Source organism: Sinocyclocheilus rhinocerous, unplaced genomic scaffold, assembly GCF_001515625.1.
Source record: "Sinocyclocheilus rhinocerous isolate Xijiao unplaced genomic scaffold, SAMN03320098_v1.1 scaffold21, whole genome shotgun sequence".
Taxonomy (NCBI): Eukaryota; Metazoa; Chordata; class Actinopteri; order Cypriniformes; family Cyprinidae; genus Sinocyclocheilus; species Sinocyclocheilus rhinocerous.
The window spans coordinates 1,020,580-1,035,491 of NW_015641422.1; the positions used below are offsets into that span (position 1 = coordinate 1,020,580).

At 38.6% G+C, this 14,912-nt stretch overlaps 1 protein-coding gene across 1 annotated transcript in view; it reads right to left on the reverse strand.

Annotated features, from left to right (window-relative positions):
- Positions 1 to 14,912, reverse strand: part of LOC107754790 (gamma-aminobutyric acid type B receptor subunit 1-like) — a 55,154-nt gene that overhangs the window by 22,654 nt on the left and 17,588 nt on the right. The window contains exon 7 of the mRNA XM_016571377.1: positions 4,425 to 4,502. Within this exon, the coding sequence (XP_016426863.1) occupies positions 4,425 to 4,502 (78 nt within the window). The remainder of the gene's footprint in view (positions 1 to 4,424; positions 4,503 to 14,912) is intronic.

Here is a 14,912-nt window from a genome sequence, read left to right on the forward strand (position 1 = left end):
TATATTTACATTCAGCCTGTGTGCAGTTTCTGTCTGGCCAAAAACGGACCGAATTTGCATGCCCTTGTGGCTTATGTGGATTCTACACATTTAAACAATAAGGTATCTAGTATTATTTATGGAGCAGATAAAATACATATAATCATTTATTAATCAATTATCATTTTGACATATTTTTTCTTTATTTAAAGGCTGAAATGTGAGGTTTACCTTTTTATTAAACTTTTTCCAAGCTTTATTTGAACATTTACATTAGATATTTGAACATTGGTAATATTATTGTTTTAATGATTATGCAAACAAAAAGTCATTTTATTTGTTGTTTGTTGATTTTTAAATATAAAACTTGGTGAAGTGATTTATGTGTCGGTACTTTTTAAACATCTTCAGCACATTTGAACAATACCGTGATAATACTGATAACCGTGATAATTTTGGTCACTATAATCGTGATAAGACATTTTCATACCGTTACATCCCTATTCTGAACATTTGTATATTTATTTATTTTTTTATTTTTTTTAGTGTGTGTTTTGGTGTGCATAAATGTATATGAACTTATTATATCACTTGGTTTTTTGGAGTCTCCAAGTGTCTTTTTTTGAAAAGATGTCTTTAATGTATCTTTAAATAAGATTGCAGGAAATACAGTTTTGTGAGAATCACCCTTCAATCTTTTGGTTTACTTTGCTGGATATAGTAAATAAGGACAAAATTAACGTATTAAGCAAGATAAATGGTATATGCTTAATTTCATGATAAGTGTGCAATTAATCGCACCCTTTCTGTGTGATTAATCGCGATTAATTGCACACTTATTAAAAATTTTAATCTATTGACAGCCCTAGTAAAAAACACAAACAATAGTATATAAACAATACTTAAAAATGGTTAAACTTACATAGCATGTTATTTACTTAATTTCTTTTACTTATTTTTGCAATAATCGTGTATATTTGAATAATGAAACAATTGAGCAAAAGAAAGAAAATGAGAAAATGAAAGAAATTTTCAGAGCCACAAATGAGTCACTTTACCTCCCTCTCTACCTCTCTTTCTCTCTCTCTCTTGATAAACTGGCTGCATTTCAGAGTCTGCAGAGAGAGCGATAGCTATCGAATTTCACCTCACTGCCATGACTAAAGCTTCTCCCCCTCTGGTCTCTGTGAAGCGATACCATCGCAGACTGTTTCACTGCCTCCAGATGGGTAATCGGCTGGCCAATTGGCAACAACAAAGGACAACAGGGTGCATTGTGGTCAGCTTCCTTCAATGGGTGGGCAGCACACAAGACGTACACTGGTGTCACGTTCTTTTGCGAGTGACAAATTGGCTGGGGACCACACGCCTTGTTACATCTATCTCTCGAGCTGATCGTTTTTATAAAGCCCAGCTCCAGGACTTATATTGCCCATGCGGTCCCACCGGAACCCCTCACCAGAGCATCTGATAAGCGCAGCAACTGTCAGTCTTAATTAGAAGTTCACGTAAGGCCATCTCCCTCGTGGATCTCGTTGATATTGATTAAAGGAGAGCAGGAGATCCAACCGAACGCGACCGCTCTGGGCACAAGACGGCCAACAGATGGATCCTGGGATGCTGGGAAACAGCGTGGAGCTGCGCTGATGCTGGAACAATCTTAACAGACAGACCCAGGATGTGATATGGCACGACACATGAGTTTTAAGTGGTTTGTGGAAATAGAAAGTGGTTGCTATGGTGTTTCAGGTCAGAATGTTAACGTTGCAGTGTTGCTATGGTGTTAAAATTAACTCGCGATCCATGTGGAGCTGCAGTCGTTGAGGAACTGAGTGAACGCATTTACTCGGATAACACAATTCATAGACATTAGCAGTCGGTCTGGTGTCGATTATACATGAAATGGGGTTTGAAACTCATTTACTTCCATAAAGTGAAATATTTCTGAGTGAAACTTGATTTGGATCTAATTTGTAATTGATTTGATTGTAAAACGTAGCTGGGGATGGTGAGCCAAAAAGTGAAGTCATTTCAGAGACAGTGCACTATTATTATGATGAAAACTTGTTTACATGCACTGATAAGACCAGTAATGTGCATTAAAGGGATAGTTCACCCAAAAATTTAAATTCTGTCATTAATTACTCATGTCGTTCCAAACCCATAGGACCTTCATTCATCTTCAGAACACAAATTAAGATATTTTTGATGAAATCCAAGAGCTTTCTGACCTTGCACAGACAGCAACGCAACTACAACATTCAAGGCCCAGACACATAGTAAGGACATCGTTAAAATAGTCCATGTTATATCAGTGGTTCAACTTTAATTTTATGAAGCTTTTTGTGCACAAAGAAAACAAAAATAGTGACTTTATTCAACAATTTCTTTTCTTCCATGTCAGCCTTCGGCGCGCGTTCACAAGAGTTGTATTCTCAAAGCTTCATAAAATTATGGTTGAAGCACTGATGTCACATGGACTACTTTAATGATGTCCTTACTACCTTTTTGGGCCTTGAACGTGGTAATTACATTGCTGTCTATGCAGGGTCAGAAAGCTCTCGGATTTCATCAAAAAAAATCTTAATTTGTGTACCAAAGGTGAACGAAGGTCTTATGGGTTTGGAACGACATGAGGGTGCATAATTAATGACAGAATTTTCATTTTTGGGTGAACTAACTCTTTAAAGGAATAGTTCACCCAAAAATGAAAATACGGTAAAATATTTATTTCAAGGTGTCTCTAATGCAATTCAGGTCCACAATGAACGTGGTTGTAAATGTGTGTGCATCCATCGGGCCAGAGAGCTCATGCTGTTTAATACCCCTCCCTGTCCTTGATGGTGGAATCGGGACAGTATGTTTCCATGACGACCAAGACCCAGCGATGAGAGAACAAGGCGCAGATGCAGTGGTTGTCAGGGGCAACCGGGGAGAGCGAGAGAGAATGAGCGAGGCCAGTGAAGTGGATGGGTAACAGCGAGAAACAACTGAACATAAAGATTCAAACAAAATCGTTCCCACTCAGCTGGGAGAGGAAGGGACGTAACCTTCACTTTGCAGTGGGTATGAACGAGAGGGAGAATATCCTAACGAGTGACGATCGGTCAACATGTGCCGTCCAATCTGGAGCAAAGTCACCCTCTCCTTCAAGAGGCCTTTATTTCAGCACTGATTATTTTTTGCTCTACACGCTGCCGTCTCTCTGGAATACGCCGTCCGGGAGCATCAGTGACCACTGCAGCAAGGTGAAAAGTTGAGTGGTGATGGGCGGCACTTAAGTCTAACATCTTCTATTTCTGATGATCTTGCATTCCTGTTCACCTCGTCACGATCAAACGGCGACCTTTCGCCTCACCGTCAGACTCGCTGCGGCCCGCAGTCTGGCACAGTCAAGGGTTGCTGTTAAAGCGATGACCTCCAAAGAGATCTATCATCGACAACTAATGCAAAAGTTAAAGGTGCCAGACTCTGCAAGCCACCTGGGGTATACGACAATGCTGTGGGCACTATTCCAAGTTGCAAGCTGGGTAAAAAAAATGAAAAACAGGTTCCCCCGGAAAGGCTTGTGAAAAACGCAATTAGCGCATTTCGCAATGCTGACGTGCTACAGTTGCCATGGTGCTTCGCTGAGTTTTTAATAAGCTAATGAGCAAGTTCAAAACAGCGTAAGCCCACCGAGAGCACATCTAGGGAAATGTCTAGGCATAGAAATGGTCACATAATGAGCACGCTGATGTGGCGTCGTACCGCCAATATAATAAACCAACAAACCCAGGCTGCTATCACAAAGCTCAAGGATGTTATTCAAAACCGCAAGCTCTGTTCGGAGCCTGTGAGGGTTTAAATAACAGGCAATGACAATCAGCTGAGGCACGTCGTGATGCCTGTGCTGATTGGATGATTCGTGCTCGTCCAGTCAAGGTTAGCACGTGCTGGGAGGCAGCTGGGGAACAGCCCGGGCCGTTTCTGATTTGTGTTGTTTTCAGCTGTCAGTTGGCATCTTCTCAGTGCACCATCAGCAACACTGAGCGTGAACTGGTCATCAAATACAATAAAAAAGATTACATGTAACCATCACTCATTGTATATTGCATGCAATTTTTATCAGTGCGCTTGCTCAATTTATGATTGGAATTAACTCCTGCCGGTTTTCTAATGGCATTCACTTGTCTTTTTTTGTTGAGCCGTGCAGAGCTCTCACGTACAGAATGCTAAACAGAATTTGACTGACTGATTGATTATCGCCCTGTAGCAGCCTGTCGTCCGCTGTTCTCTTCATTTTGGGGCGGGGCCTAGAACGTGTGGCTGTGACACTGGGAGAGATGCAGATGAGCGGCGAGAGTAATAATGTGAGTGATTGTGTGAGAAGAGGTTTAAAAGTGCTTGAGACAGTGATAAACAAGAGCATATATGGGAGATGAGAGAGACGAATGTGTCCTCACCTATCCACCTGTCATTCCCATACCAAGAGAGATTGCCTTTGGTCATATCGAAGTATCCAATCTTCTTGTAGCTTCCTCCTGCCGAGAGAAAAGGAGAGCGTGTGATTCAGAAATAGTTTAGAGTCAACATCAAATGGCATTCGCAAAACATTTTTCCTCTATGTGACATGTTTTTGAGACAGGATATTTAAGGAGGGAAAACATTTTATTGACTTCATTTTATCCACTGGGAATTCAGCTTTATGCAAATTAGCAGAGATGCGAAGTGGAGACTACCAGTGGGAGTGCAGGGTGACCCCGTTAACATGCACTTAAGAAAACGCTTTATTTCAGCATTCTGAAACATCATGCAAACATGAACATTTTCTTTATGTCGCCTAGTTCACCCTAAAATGAACATTTTCTCATCATTTACTTACCCTTATGTCAATCTAATCCTGTAAGACTTTAATAATATTAATATTCACAACACAAATGAAGAGATCTTTAATATTGTCTCATAATTGATAGTCCATCCAACTAAAACATTAAAATTGCAATCATATGAATCAAGTCTTTATATCATGAACAGATTTCATTTATGCTTTTGGTTGACACACATGTATAGAGCACATCAAATATGATAAACGGAAATGCTAATGTGGGTGCTTCAAGCACAAGCCCAATGGGGTTTGTTCTCAAGCATCAAACAAGCACATTTGTACAGGGACATGGTAAATGAAAAAAAAAATGAAATGGGATGAAAAAATATATTTCAGTGTGTTTACGTTCCTTGAAAAAGTAGTGTTTCCCAAAGAAAGTTTCAGTTTCTCCGCAAAAGTATTGCGTCTCCCCAAAAGGTTTTACGTTCTCTCACAAAAGCACTGAAATACAGTTTTCTGTGCGAAGGCAAAGTTTTTGGGGGGAATGTAATACTCTGTACATTTGACGTTCTCTTTACCATATTTGATGTGCTCTATGTTTGAATGTTTATATGTAAATAAAAACCTAAACTCAATCTGTTCATCATATAAAGCGATTGTGTCTACTGTCTATATAGAAGACTTGGATTAAACCACATAATTGATATGAATTACTGTTATGACCTCTTTATGAGCTTTTAGAAGCTTGACAATTTTGGTTGCGTGGACTTTCAGTGAATGGATAAGAATGGCTAAAAATTACGAGAGAATATTAGTAATATCTTAATTTGTGTTTTGAAGATGAATGAAAGTCTTATGGGTTTGGAATGACATGAGGATGATTAGATGAAAACTGAAAAGTCATCATGACCATGCTGTCAATGTGAACAAGGCTTCACTGTTCTCTTAATTCTGAGTCATATCTAGGGATCGGTGTCTGAGTGAGATGTTTAAAACTTTTCTGACAATTGGGAGTTGATTCACAACAACAAGTAATCTGTTTGAGTCTGATTTCGGAGTATTTCTGACCGACTCCTTAAAGTCATGAATCATTTGTTTGTGAATCAGACTACCCTGGTCATGCTGAATGTTTGTTGTTGCCAGTGGTGGAAAGAGTACTGAAAAAATATACTCAAGTAAAAGTACCATTACCTTCCAAAAAATGTAGTGTGAGTAGAGTAAAAGTACTTGTCCAAAAAACTACTTGAGTAAGACTGTTCTAGAAGGATGGCAAATTCATGCAATACCTTGTACACATTTACTCGAATTGTTATGCTGATAATACAATTTGTAAGGAAGCATGCAACTCAATAGAAAGCTGTTAATTTATTGTCTTTATTTATTGCTTCTCTTTTATTATATTAATTTTAAAGTGGAAATTTAACAAACGTTATAAAAATCATTCATTTTTTGGTTAAAAAAAAATCTGGAAAAGAGTCAGTTCCTGATTCCCAATTCCACCCACTTCTGAAGAGGCTTTACTTTTACTTTACTTTTAGTCATTTAGCAGACGCTTTTATCCAAAGCGACTTACAAATAAGAAAAACAGTAGGAAAGGGGAAAAATAAAAAGCGATACTTATTTCCCTTGCCGGTGTCCCTGCACGGTAGAGTCGATGGTCTTTACACTCTTCGGTCTTCACATGGCCAAGCAAAGCGCATGACACTGACAAGGTACGCGATACAGTACGAGGCTGAGGGTCAAGATCTGTAGAGTATTTAGCTTCTTTTTCAAATCTATCATTGACTATTATTGGTGTAACTTTTTCTAAAATTCAAAGTAATGAGCATTAAATTGGAAAGGTTTTATAAAAGCTAGGTTGCCAATAGCCTAAAGTAATGACTACATTATTTGGCTGTTGGATAACATTAACTAGTCGGCACTGCTTAGGTGAACTAAAACAAAAAAAGAAAATCATTCAGATGTGGAAAAGGTCATATATTTCAAATCATTTACAAAAAAGACCAGGAATATGTTTTACAAAAGTAAACGGTCAATTTTGATTTCACATTGACCTTCAGAGCTGCAGGGAAGCGGAAAACAGGTAAAAGGAGAGTTTTAAGGGAGGAACAAAGGAAAGAGAAATGTCACTACACATTGCTGTAAATCAATATGGTGAGGCTGGATCAGATTTAGGGCAGCCTTTAGAGACCAAACAACACTTGGATTAGACAAACAGACTGAAAACAGATCTATCATCATCAATCCTTATATTCCAGCAGGCGTATCAGCAGAGCGTTTGATGAGAATGCACAATAGGGTCGCTCTCCCTTAAAATCAGCTTTATAGAGAGCGCTGTAATTGCGTACCACCATATCAGCAGTGCTCGAGCAAGGACCGTAAGAGGAATTTATCTTCTGTTACATTCTCTCCCTCCTGCTCCAATTCTCTGTTTTCTTTCATGTACACTCTCCCTCTTTCTCAAACACACACTGGCGGGCATCAGAGATCTGTGCAGGGCTCTGAGGACCTCTACCCCCAAAAACAACCAGAAATTAGCTTAAGTGAGAACAATTATAATTATCAGGTGATCATTAAGCATAATTACTCCAGTCAGCTTGGGCTTCCCCCTGGGAGACTTGAAAAAGAGGGAAAAGAGATAGAGGAAGAAAGAAAGGCTCCGGAAGCGCTGTATGATCCAGGCATGAGAAGAAACACCTAAAAGACTGTGATTTCCACCATTTAGATTGTATCCGCTTAGCTCGCTGTTGTCTCTGGCTATAGATCTTCCTAGTTTCATTCTGAAACTAATGTCATCCAGCAACGGACTCAATGTTCACAACACTATTTAGCCCAACAAAATCACTTTTTCAAGTGGTGCTTTCTTAGGTGAACATCACTATTATTATTGCTCATCATAATTTGAACATCTAGGAAACTAAAGCAACAACACAGCAACACATCAGCAACAGCACAACAACACCCTGACAACCAGCTACTAGGGAAGGGTATCGATTCAGATGTCTCGATTCGATTCGATTCGATTCTTGATGTGATTCTCAATTTTTTGATTACATTCAGTGAATATAGCTTTAATACAAATGCTATTGATATTTCTAAAAAATGAACAGTAAACATCAGTTTACAAATGGAGAATTAATAAAAAGTAATTAAGAACACAGACCTGTAGTTTAAACCTATTCTTTTTCTTTCTACAGTCCTATTTTTTTAAACAATAATAGGGCCCTATAAAATGTTTTTCTTAATTTTTCTGGTAATCAGATGAAGGCATAAAACATTAATTTAATTTATCCTAATCAAATGAAAATTAAACCCTTTTATTTTTTTAAAACCTTTTAGAGGTTTACTGTTAAAATTAAAAAGAAAACAAATGTGATTATTCCTTTAAAAATAAAGAGCAGCTGGAGATATTCGTGTTTTTCTGAAAACACCGCGAGCATCGTCTGCGCTTTAGTATGTGTGTAGTAAACAAAACGATTACTACATGCGTCGCGCCATCCGCCATTTATTCATTGCGGAAATCATGGCGACTTATGAATGATGTCAAATGCTTCCGTAGATTTGTAGTATTACTATAGCATTTCACCTGAGCATTGCAAATCAAGCACATTGTTTTTTTCTTGGTTCTTGTCAACAGTATCTCCGCCATGATAAGCACTGAATGAATGACAGGCTTTCCGTTGTAACATCTCGCAAGATAAATAAGAGGGTGACATCTAGTGGAGAAGACTAATGATAAGATTCACGTAAATCAGATCTTGTGTTAAATGTTTGCTGAAATAAATTCCGGAAAAGATTGATTCACGGCTTTTCAGAATCATTATTGAATCGACGTCATTTAAAAAAATGATTAATCTAAAAAAAATTTTTTTTTTTTGCCCAGCCCTACCAGCTACATTAGCATTGTAGAGGTGACTTCTGCATGAGCAAGCTTTATTCACATTTTGGTGAAATCTTTTAATTTGAGACACTAAATAACGAATTAGCAACCACCTAGCAACACCTTAGCAACAGCACAACAACATCCTGGAAACGTCCTATGCCAACATAGCACCGCTGAAGAAACCTTTGCATGGACAAGCATTACTCAGATTTTTGGTGGGCTTTTTGATTCAGACATTAACTAACCACCTAGCAAATCCCTAGCAATCACCTAGACACTCCTTAGCAACAGCACAACAACACCCTGGCAACGTCCTATGCTAACCTAGCACTGTGGAGGTAACTTTTGCATGGACAAGCATCACTCAACATTTTGGTGGACTCCTTTGACTTGGACCAGTAAACAAAAAACTAACAATGTCCTAGCAACACCTTAGCAACACCCTGGTAACCACCTAATTTAACCTAGCACTGCTGAAGGAACCTTTCATAGGTAAGCATTACTCACATTTTGGAGGGCTTTTTGATTCGGACATTAACTAAAAAAGATTGATTCACGGCTTTTCAGAATCATTATTGAATCAACGTCATTTTAAAAAATGATTAATCTAAAAAAAATTTTTTTTTTTTGCCCAGCCCTACTATTTACATTAGCATTGTAGAGGTGACTTCTGCATGAGCAAGCTTTATTCACATTTTGGTGAAATCTTTTAATTTGAGACACTAAATAACGAATTAGCAACCACCTAGCAACACCTTAGCAACAGCACAACAACATCCTGGAAACGTCCTATGCCAACATAGCACCGCTGAAGAAACCTTTGCATGGACAAGCATTACTCAGATTTTTGGTGGGCTTTTTGATTCAGACATTAACTAACCACCTAGCAAATCCCTAGCAATCACCTAGACACTCCTTAGCAACAGCACAACAACACCCTGGCAACGTCCTATGCTAACCTAGCACTGTGGAGGTAACTTTTGCATGGACAAGCATCACTCAACATTTTGGTGGACTCCTTTGACTTGGACCAGTAAACAAAAAACTAACAATGTCCTAGCAACACCTTAGCAACACCCTGGTAACCACCTAATTTAACCTAGCACTGCTGAAGGAACCTTTCATAGGTAAGCATTACTCACATTTTGGAGGGCTTTTTGATTCGGACATTAACTAACCACCTAGCAATGCCCTAGCAATCACCGAGCAACACCTTAGCAACAGCACAACAACACCCTGGAAACTCCCTACGGTAACCTGGCACTGTGAAGGTAACTTTTGATGGGTAAGCACAACTTACACTAGCAAAATCACCCTGGTAACTACCGCCTGGAAACTCAGCAACATTGAAGAAATCTGCATCGCTCTGAGCATTTTGATTGACTTTCCTACCTGCCTGTCAACATATGTATTTGCATACCTCTGCACAACCTGTTCGCACAGACTGGATACGTCATCAGCTCGTTCACGTACGCTTTGCAGAGAGAGCAAGAATGGCAGGCAAACATCAACAACCTGATCTTCCTTCCTGGTATTGTAGTACTGTTCATGCGTTCAGGAGGCGTGGCTATAGACGGCGATTTGCAGGGAGGGTGTGATGTTTGCTTTCAGTGCTATTAGGCTAAAGTTATCATTTTGCAAAATCTCCTACTGCACCTTTAACCTACAACTGTGGAGGTAACTTTTGCATTGACAAGCAAAACAAAAAAAAGCAATGCCTAAGCAACACCTTAGCAACTCCACAACATCACCCTGGTAACCACCTACTTCAACCTAGCACCGTTGAAGAAACCTTTGCATCGGCAAGCATTGCTCACATTTTGGTGGGCTTTTTGATTAGCTAACCATCTAGCAATGCCCTAGCAACACCTTAGCAACAGCACAACAACTCCCAGGCAACTACTTACATGAACATAGTACCGTGGAGGTAACCTTTGCATAAGCAAGCATCATTGAGATTATGGTTTGATTTTTTTATTTGGGACAGTTAATAACTAGGCTATCTAGCAATGCCCTAGTAACCACCTAGCAACACTTTAATGACAGCATAACAGTGCCCTGACAAACACCCACTTTACCCTAGCATTTTTAAGTTCACTTTTGATGGGCAAGCAAGCACAACTTACATTATGGTGGGCTTTTTAAAATTTGGGACAGAAAATAACACTTAATGATGCCCTAGAAACCAGAGACTTGGACCAGTAAACAAAAAAATAAAAAAACTAGCAATGCACTAGAAATCACCTAGAACCAAGAAACACCTTACACCTGGCAACCACCCACATCACTGTAGTATTATGGAGGTGACTTTTGCATGAACAAGCATCACTAACATTAACTTTTGGGCAAGCACAACTTACTTTATGGTGGGCTTGGTTGTTTTTTGTTTTTTTTACAAAATTTGGAACAGAAAATAACCACCTAGCAACAGCACAACAACACCCTGGAAACTTCCTACATTAACCTAGCACTCTGGAAGTAACTTTTGCATGGGCAAGCATCTCTCACAATTTTGGTGGACTCTTTTGACTTGGAATAGTATACAACAACACATCCAATGCTCTAGCAAACACCTAGCAACAACATAACACCCTGACAACCACCCACATCACCCTCGCATTGTGAAGATGACTTTTGATGGGCAAGCTAAACTTACATTATGGTGGTCCAGGAAGAAACCACCTAGAAATCACACAAAACACCCTAGCAACTGCACAACAACACCTTAGCAGTCGCACTGTAATGACTACTGCAACACTGTAGCAGAGTGGCAGTGAGTTCTGGAGGGGCAACTATTCATGTTTTCTTCAGAAAATGTTAAAATCTAATTCTATTTTTTTATTGTGTCAAACAAAGAGAGATTGACGTAGGATCTGGGCACCGGCAGAGACACAAAGAGATGTGACAGATTGAACAGGGGAACACAGGCACACTGATCAAAAACGCCAATACAAAGACCGAAAACAAAAGACAGGAGAGAGAAAAGGATCCAATCTGTGTGCGACAGCTGAGGTTGCAGTCACAATGCACTCGTCACTTGAGGAGGTTAACAAGCAAATGAAGGGAGAGATGCCCCTGTCACCATGTCTGGAAGTTCAAATGGAATACTTAAGCCCCGTTCACACCAAGAATGATAACTATAAAGATAACTATAAAGATAACGATATTAGCGTCCACACCAGCGAATGATATCATCCGTTTATTCTAAGCGCACATGCGTCTGCCGCTTTAAATTCTTGAGCTCCGATATCGTTTCTCTTTGTCTTTATCGTTATAGTTGTGGTGTGGACTCTGCTATTCTTTAATATTGAGAACGATTTTTAGAACTATATCTTTATCGTTATCTTTACAGTTATCGTCCTTGGTGTGAACGGGCCTTTAAGTCTGGAAATAAGCCTGCATGGGATATGTGGCTTCCATTGGTATTCCAGATGCTGGTTGTATAAATGTTTCTTTCCAAAAGATAGTTTTGAAATTGACCGGCCATTCTTACGATGCTTACCTTGTTAGACTTTCAATCCCACAACACTGACATCTTCAAAGAAGCTCTAAACATCTGTGATGAGGCCTTGGATTCTTGTTAACGATAGCCAGACTAGGCCAAAAGCCCAATCTGGCCAAACTGCCATATTCATGAAGAGTTGTAGCAGCTTCAGAACCTTTCATTGAGCAATAATGGAGGTCACTGTGCTCCTGTGAACCTTTAATACTATCATTTTTTTTACACTGGCATCCACATTTATACACTGACACAACTCTATTATAGGTTTATGAAGAGATATTTGAACTTGGTGCAGGTTTTGCTCCGCCATGCACTGTGAACTCTGGGACTTTATATAGACTTTATATGCCCAAAGTCAGTTGTGCTGCTGCCTAGTTTCATGCATGAGGACACGTCCTAAGGAAACTGGTTTCATACAGGCCCCATGATGTCATTTAATGCTTTCAGGGTAACACTTTAGAATAGAACACATATTCACTATTAACTAAGAGTTTTCCCTCAATAAAGTCATAATTTGCTGCTTATTAAAGGATTACTTCACTTCAAGAATAACATTTCCTGATAACTTACTCACTCCCATGTCATCCAAGATGTTCATGTCTTTCTTTCTTCAGTTGAAAAGAAATTCCAGGATTTTTCACCATATAGTGAGTGGAATTCAATGGGAGCCAATGGGTTTAAGGTCCAAATTGCAGTTTCAATGCACCTTCAAAGGGTTCTACACGATCCCAGCTTTGGATAACATGGGGGTGAGAAACTTAACAACTACCATACTAACTATTAAAGGATTAGTTCATTTCCAGATAAAAAATTTCCTGATAATTTAAAGTATTGGGTCGGGTTAATGGATATCAAATTTGGTAATGCAGAATAAGGCATTAATATGTGGTTTATAAGTACTAATAAACAGCCAATATACTAGTAATATGCATGCTAATAAGCAACCAGTTAATAGTGAGAATTGGTCCTTAAAGTGTTACCAGTTTTATTGCTCATGTTTCAGTATAAAAATCATGTTGAAATGTATTAATTAATTGACTTCTTTTAACCTCACCATCAGACCTACACACACAGGAATGTGGTAAATCGCAGCCTAAAAAATGCTGCCTACACAGAGGTAAGAAGGCAGCCAGGCATGTCTGAATCCAATTTTTGCATAAAATCCAGTCTACTAAGATGCTTTCATCTGGTTGGCTTTTGAAGGTAGAATATATGTATTCCTTCTTTGATATCCCATATCTGTGCATGAGGCTTGGTGGTTGGTGGAAAGAACAAAAATGGCATCGTAAGGAGTATAAAATTATTTATAAATTCCCAATGTTTCAACATGACACAATTTCAACTTAGAAATACACATTTTTTTTTATTAAATATTTTCTTGTGGCAGCCTTCAGCAAAAAGAGAGCTGCAGGATGACTTAAAATTAGTTATATTATTATTAACATTAATAATATAATTAATATATTAAAACAATCTAACTTTATTAAAAACCATATAAAGAAGATGTAAACTGAAATAAATTTTTTAAGGTGCCTTGGAAGCCTGAGGCAGTTATCTCAGGAACTAAATTTTAATATCATAGAAAAAGTCCTAATTACTTATGCAGGTAAGCAATTTTCGTTTTTAATTTTTAATACAGGTCTACAAACAGTTATGAATCAGAACTAATGGAACAATATGTCCTAGACAGATGAGACAAAGGTAGAGCCGATTGGTCACAATGCCAGATATGTGGAGACCAAAAAGTGCTTTGACGGCTTTGATAAAAAGACCCTCGCAGCAACTGTAAAGCGTGCTGGTGGAAGCTTTATTGGTTTGGGGTTACTTTCTGCCTCAGGCCCTGTCAGCTTGGCATCATAGAGTAAACCATGAATACCACATTGTACCAGAGGACTAAACCACGTGAGACAGTCTGTCAAAAATCTAAAGCTGAAATGTAGACATGTACAAAGCAGGCCTTGCAATAAAATAACTCAAAACCCTCCAGCAAAACCACAAAAATAGTCTCAAAAAAGACGAAATGCTGGGCTATCGATTGAAATCCAAGATCTCAACCTCACAGAAGTGGTGTGGGGGGACTTGAAACTGACTGTACATGCAGAAAAGCACACAGTCAAGAGTTCTGCATGGAATATAAAGCAAAGATGTGCTAATGTAGGGCACAGATACACTTAAAACATCTACAAGCAGCGACTTCTGCCATAAGTACATTGAAGCAGGTATCTCTCCACAGAAGACTATTGGATCTCACTTCTTTTTACTCTGTTTTGAATTCTTACTTTTGTTCAGGGTGAACTAAGTGTGCATTTATCTACTTTAAAAAGTTTTAGCCCCAAAGAAATACATGGCAGTTTTGAAAAAATATGATCAAAATGATACAGGCTCCTACAAGATGAAGACTGCAGTCATATAAGTGACCTAGAAACAGTTTTAAAGAGTAGTGCCATGTTAAGATCAGATTAACAACTGAATACTATTCACTATATCACAATTTACCCCATCATTTGATTCTTTTAAAGGTGACAAATACACCTTCCTATGATGGCATCAGAAACCTTTTTCTTTTGGGTAGCACTGCATCTGGTGTCTGTATAAAGTCCAAAACCAATGTCTTATCGGCCAACGAAAAAAAAAAAAAAAGTTCAACATTATGCATATATATCCATATGTAAATATGTCTTTTATTCAAACCTATGTCCCAAAATGATGGATCTTAAAAAAAAAAACGGAAAAAAATAAAT